Raw genomic sequence first — 6,259 nt, 5'->3', positions numbered from 1 at the left:
TGAATTTTTTAGTAATTAAATATAAATATCAAAATTTATATTTTTGACAAAAGATAATATAAAAATTTGTAAATTCCGTTATGAATAGTTTTAAAAGCAAAGTTTAAAATAGAGGGAGTAATAAATTGCTTTTAAAATGAATATTTAACGGAATTCACAGTACAAAACATGTAAGAGATCACTCGAAGTACTTAATACACTAAGCAGAGCAAAAATATTGAGTGCTTATTTAATTTAATTTTTAAATAATTTATAAATTATAAAAAAACCATATATATTTTCATTTATATATAAATTTAAAAATCGAAACCAACACTATTCAATTTCTTATCCTTTACATTTCGGTGCGCCTCACCAACTCTTACCAACTTTAACCTGTCCCACCGCCACCAACTATTTCACCAGCAACTTTGACTCCTGATCACCTCCATTTACTTCTATGCCCCTCACCCACCTCAACTATTTTGTTCCCATTATTTTGTTAAAATTGTAATTCGTTTATGTACAAAATTTATTATAAGCTTTTACTTGGATAACAATATTAATTTTTAAATTAGCGAAAAGTATATGTATAATCGAAAAAAATATTAAATAATTTACAAAAGCAAATCAACTTGTGCCATATCTTTTTTTTTTTTTGTCAGGAACTTGTGCCATATCCTTCATTTCAAACTTATAGAGAAAATTTGTTTAAAGCATTATATTCTGAACTCTAATGACTAATATATCCTTTACCAACTCCTACCATCTTTTATACATTCTCTCAACACTTGCCATAATCCAAAGTCTTGTTTCATGGCTCTTTTCCTCTACTTGATCATTCCTTGCGCCATAATCCTCATACACCAGCTCTACCACAAGCTAAGATTCAAGCTCCCGCCTGGACCTCGTCCATGGCCTATCGTAGGCAACCTTTACGACGTCGAACCGGTCAGATTTCGGTGCTTCAACGACTGGTCTAAGACTTATGGCCCTATCATATCAGTTTGGTTCGGATCAACTCTCAATGTTATAGTTAATAACACTGAGCTAGCCAAGGAAGTGCTGAAAGAGAAGGACCAGCAGCTGGCTGATCGGCATCGAAGCCGATCAGCAGCTAAGTTTAGCAGAGATGGGAAGGACTTGATATGGGCTGATTATGGACCTCATTATGTTAAAGTAAGAAAAGTTTGTACGCTCGAGCTGTTTACTCCTAAGAGACTTGAAGCTATAAGACCTGTTAGAGAAGATGAAGTTACGGCTATGGTGGAATCCATTTATAAAGATTGTACTAATTCAGGTATATCTCTTTTACTTTTCAGTTTTCGCAGATACAAGCTGTTTGAACTAGAAATCTCTGTTTTTTAGTTGTGAAGGATAAACAGAGTTTTTTAGTTACGAAGCCAAATAATCGCGCATTATTTTAGTGTATGCCTCTATATGAAAATTATGTATGAATCAAAAAATTGTTCAATTATATAGAATTCTGATATATCCCATATTAGATTCATGTTATGAATTTAGGTTCACAAAAGTACAATTGGTATAGGTTAGGTTCCTCTGTTTATAGCATTGGCTATGTATGTTTAAATTTTCAAGCTTGCTGTTTGTTTAAGAAATCAAGGTACACCTGAAAGCTGAAACCTTATATGACACTGAAATGTTGAAATGCAGATAGCATAGGGAAAAGTTTACTGGTGAGGCAGTATTTGGGAGGTGTAGCATTCAACAACATCACCAGGCTTGCTTTTGGGAAACGATTCGTGAACTCGGAGGGGGTGATGGATGAGCAAGGCAAGGAGTTCAAGGCTATTATAGCGAATGGTCTGAAACTGGGCGCTTCTCTTGCAACCGCTGAGCACATTCAATGGCTCCGATGGTTGTTTCCACTTGAAGAGGAAGCATTTGCAAAACATGGAGCGCGCAGGGATAATCTCACTCGTGCCATTATGGAAGAACACACTCTTGCTCGTCAAAAGTCTGGTGGCACCAAACACCATTTTGTGGATGCGTTGCTTACCCTTCAATCTAAATATGACCTTACTGAGGACACCATTATCGGTCTACTTTGGGTATTTCTGCCTCTCCTTACTTCATTCCCCTAATAATTTTTAATCTCCTTTTCTTATTACTTCGGTCCAGTGTATCAAATGGCAAAACCATGTATTCCAGTTCTTAGTATGATAACTGTTCTAAGAAATTGCGGGCACACACACACACACACACACATTTGGGTGGATGCTAAGAGAATTATCATTATTTTACCAGGATATGATTACGGCAGGAGCGGACACAACTGCAATTGTAGTTGAATGGGGCATGGCAGAACTTATTAAGAACCCAAGGGTGCAGGAAAAAGCCCAAGAGGAGCTTGACCGTGTGATCGGATACGAACGTGTCTTAACTGAATTGGATTTTTCAAATCTCCCCTACCTTCAATGTGTGGCGAAAGAGGCTATGCGACTACATCCCCCAACTCCCCTCATGCTCCCACACCGTGCCAATGCCAATGTCAAAATAGGTGGCTATGACATTCCCAAGGGCTCAAATGTGCATGTAAATGTATGGGCCGTGGCTCGTGACCCTGCTGTTTGGAAAAACCCCTTGGAATTCAGGCCTGAACGGTTCTTGGAGGAGGATGTAGACATGAAGGGGCATGATTTTCGTCTACTACCATTCGGAGCTGGAAGAAGAGTCTGCCCAGGGGCACAATTAGGGATCAATTTGGTAACATCAATGTTGGGGCATCTCTTGCACCACTACTCATGGGCACCACCTAGTGGATTGAGCTCCGATGAGATTGACATGTCGGAGAGCCCCGGAATGGTGACTTACATGAGAACACCGCTACAAGCTGTTCCAACGCCGAGGTTGCCAAGCCAGCTGTACAAACGTTTGGCTGTCGAGGATATGTGATATTTTCTTCCAATGTTTAACAAATCAATCAATGTTAGCTTTTTACAACGCTTTTTTGATAATTTGTTTCCGTCTTGACGTTTTTCCACTTGAACCTGGTTACATATTATGCGATCAACAATGTATGTTCTTAAAGCCTTTGTAAGTATGAAGGTAATGCATAACAAATTCTTCTCTGAGGCCTTTGAGAAAATAGTTGATGAAGCTTTTGAATCTGATAACTTTGCATAGGAGCTCTGAGTACTTACATTGTTGGTGAATGCAATTCTTATATTAGTTTCTCATATTTTTCATTTACAAATTGTATAAAAATTGCTTCTCCATATGGCTGCCTTGGTACCTTCACCAAACTTGCAAAACTAAATCAAATGCAGGAAGGAGATGACATGGAAGTATATATTACAGATTTAGTGCCCTAATCATGTAAAAATGAAAGTTAAGTTATGATCATGAGTCTATGTGCATAACCTGAGGTGCAAGTCTCAACAAACTATCCAAAGCACTTGGCAAAAACTTCCTTGCAAACATGTAACAGACATTGGTTTTGTGACCATTGTAGCTGCATTGCTTCCCCGTCCTCATCTTCACCAGAAAGTCCTTGGTGGCATCGGATCCCGAGTACTTCGATGGATGAGGGCCGCCTCTCGACCAATCAACCCAAGTCAATGTTCTATTCGAATTTCTCTCCCAATATTTTGTGCTCACCATTGTAGGTAGGTAATGTTCATCAGAATAACACATGCCCTTGCAATATTTTTGGAATACAGGGAAATACGTAGTATCAGAGATGACTCCAATGGCTATTTCACGGTCAATCTGGAACCACTGAGAACCTTTTCTCCATTGATCAAGTTTTATAGGTGGGTACATTAGTGAGCTATAGCGACCACGTCCAACAGGGCCTTGCAAATCATATGCCTCCACAAAGTACTCCGACGAATTCATTAGATAAGAATAAATGGTGGAGAAATTGTACAGAGGAATGCAAGATTCGGATAGCAGAACAAAACGCTGGTTTGAGAAATCAAGAAGTGCATTGGCTAACAAACGCCGTTCAGCTTCAATCATGTTCGCATTTCCCCATTCTACAACCTGCACATTGAGAAGAAACAAATTAATTCAAAAATGTTACAATAATATAAAACTTTGTTAACTTCGAGTTCACCGATAACAACAAGAACTCCCTTACTAATATCGCCTTATTTGATTTGTATAGATTTTGTCTTGTTACTCAGTGTCTTCCGGAGACAGTTGTTAAACTAATATAATTACTAACAACAAACAGAAAAAGTCCATATGTTACCCAGCCAATATGTGTTGGTAATTATTTATCCGAGATTCAATAAGCATATTCTGCACTGACAGCTACTATCTTCAACAAGGTAAACGCCAATAAAGATTCTCTAACATCGGGTTTAACCAGTTTTATTCTAATTTACAAAGCTGAATTTTAAATTCACAGATCCAATCTCCGGAGAAAGCAATGCAGAATATTAAACTTAAAGTAGATCAAACCTCCGGACAAACCAATACAAGTCATTAAACTACGAGTCTATGAACTATTAAGCATGTATACGAATTCAAAATTTAGCTAATAAAAAAAAAACAGAGTGCTTGGAGAATGAGTAAAGTTATTGTTCTAGATTTTACCTTGCTAGGAATCCTCCGATCGCGAAACATGGAGCTTTCAGTCTTGGACTGATTGAATGATGGATCAGAATGCACATAGATTGAGTAAAGTCCTTCATTCCCTTTGAAAAACTTCTCCCACAAAGGAGCAAATGAGACTTTCTCTTTTATCAAAAACATAAAAGCAACCTTAGGGGCAGGTTCAGCTCCAGGGAACTCGTTTCTTTTCGGAACCATCGAAGCCCTCCACAACAATTCTTCATCGGTCATGTCATGCATAACATTCGGTGGTTTCACAAATTCTTGCAATCCGGTGCGGCTCTTCACCGTTTTACTAACACTAGTACTGCTGGATAACGACGACGATGACAACGACGACAATGGTGGTGAAAGTGTATATGAAGAAGTTGAGAAGGTGAGGTTTGTGAATTGTAGATTGAATGAGAAGCTTTTGGAGTAGAAAGTGATTATAATTCCAAAAGTTAAACCGAAAGCAAAGAAAAGAATGTAGTACAGAATATTAACAAATCCTTGCCCTGGGGAGCTAAATACCTTGTTTGTAGAAACTTGATTTTGATTCTTCATGATCTTGATCTTGAAACCAAGCTTTCGATCGTCAGATCAAAATTAAACCAAACCGAACCAGACCCAAGTTTATACGTGAGAATTTACAAGACTTATAGATGTAAAACAATGCGCTGCGATCTCTACTAGTTGTAGTTTATACAGAGACAAAACTAAAGCCAACAAAATACAAAAGCTAGCTATATGCACAAGAGAATTTGAATTTATATGTGTGCGCACAGAAGGTTCTGAGCTAGCAGTGTGAATATTGAGAGAGGGAGCCGCGTGAGAAGATTAAGAGCAAGTCCAACAGTGCCCTATAATGGTGTCCTAAGTTAAAATTTAAGGCATTTGACGTAAAGATGTAATCCAACAGTGTCCTAGTGGTGCCTTAAAACACTAGGACACACTACATGTGCCTTATTTATAAGGCACTACCACACTTGTCCTAAACCATTTTAATCCATAAAATATTCACTTTCTCTCTCTTTCCACACCTTTTCATACTTATATATAGTTGTATTCAAATATATTAATATTTTAATATTAAGACATGAAGATAAGGCATATTGTTGGAGTAGATGTATGTGTATAGTGTCCTAAATCACTAGGACATTATATTTTATTATATATATAGGGCTTCTACTAAGACACTGTTGGACTTGCTCTAATAGCCTGGCCAAGAAAGAAGAAAGATTATTCAAACAATTAATGCCGTCGAGTACTATGTATAAATTCGACCCTTTGTGTTATGCAATTATGTAAAGGGTCATTAAATATGACTTATTTTATTCTGGAAACATCTTGTTTGTATCGAATAGATATTAGCCACTTGTGCAATATAGCGTTCAAATCAATTGTTAGTTTGTTTTAATTTAGGTGCAATTTCCTTGTTGGCTTGACTCTTCAAAGACGTGTATATATTCTCTAATTTTCAATTTTCCATATAGGAAGCGCTGCTTAATTTCACTACTTCCCATTCCTTTTTTCGTTGGTCGCTGGTGTCGTTTGATATGATACAAAGATGATTTCCTGCACCTATAATTCAGGAAACTTCGTGTCTCCAAGTAAATCGTGAACAATTTAACGTATAAGTTAAATTAGGTGTACATCAATCTTTTTTTTTTAATAAACGTATACATCAATTTTTTTCTCATATATATATATATAT

The 6,259-nt window shown here is 37.1% G+C and overlaps 2 protein-coding genes across 2 annotated transcripts; one reads left to right on the top strand and one right to left on the bottom strand.

Annotated features, from left to right (window-relative positions):
- Positions 1 to 713: 713 nt before the first annotated feature.
- On the top strand, positions 714 to 3,074 carry LOC108209804 (cytochrome P450 98A2). Its single transcript, XM_017380924.2, has 3 exons — positions 714 to 1,279; positions 1,654 to 2,051; positions 2,248 to 3,074. Exons 1-3 carry the CDS (start codon positions 796 to 798, stop codon positions 2,893 to 2,895), a joined length of 1,530 nt encoding a protein of 509 aa, XP_017236413.1. The 5' UTR covers positions 714 to 795; the 3' UTR covers positions 2,896 to 3,074.
- A 21-nt stretch (positions 3,075 to 3,095) lies between these two features.
- LOC108209805 (glycosyltransferase BC10) lies at positions 3,096 to 5,277 on the bottom strand. The gene is made up of 2 exons (XM_017380925.2): positions 4,546 to 5,277; positions 3,096 to 3,987 (listed from the first exon to the last, which is right to left on the bottom strand). Exons 1-2 carry the CDS (start codon positions 5,107 to 5,109, stop codon positions 3,343 to 3,345), a joined length of 1,209 nt encoding a protein of 402 aa, XP_017236414.1. The 5' UTR covers positions 5,110 to 5,277; the 3' UTR covers positions 3,096 to 3,342.
- Positions 5,278 to 6,259: the final 982 nt, after the last annotated feature.

This window comes from Daucus carota, chromosome 2 (genome assembly GCF_001625215.2).
Source record: "Daucus carota subsp. sativus chromosome 2, DH1 v3.0, whole genome shotgun sequence".
In the NCBI taxonomy this organism is placed as follows: Eukaryota; Viridiplantae; Streptophyta; class Magnoliopsida; order Apiales; family Apiaceae; genus Daucus; species Daucus carota.
This window is presented reverse-complemented; position numbering and strand designations above follow the sequence as displayed.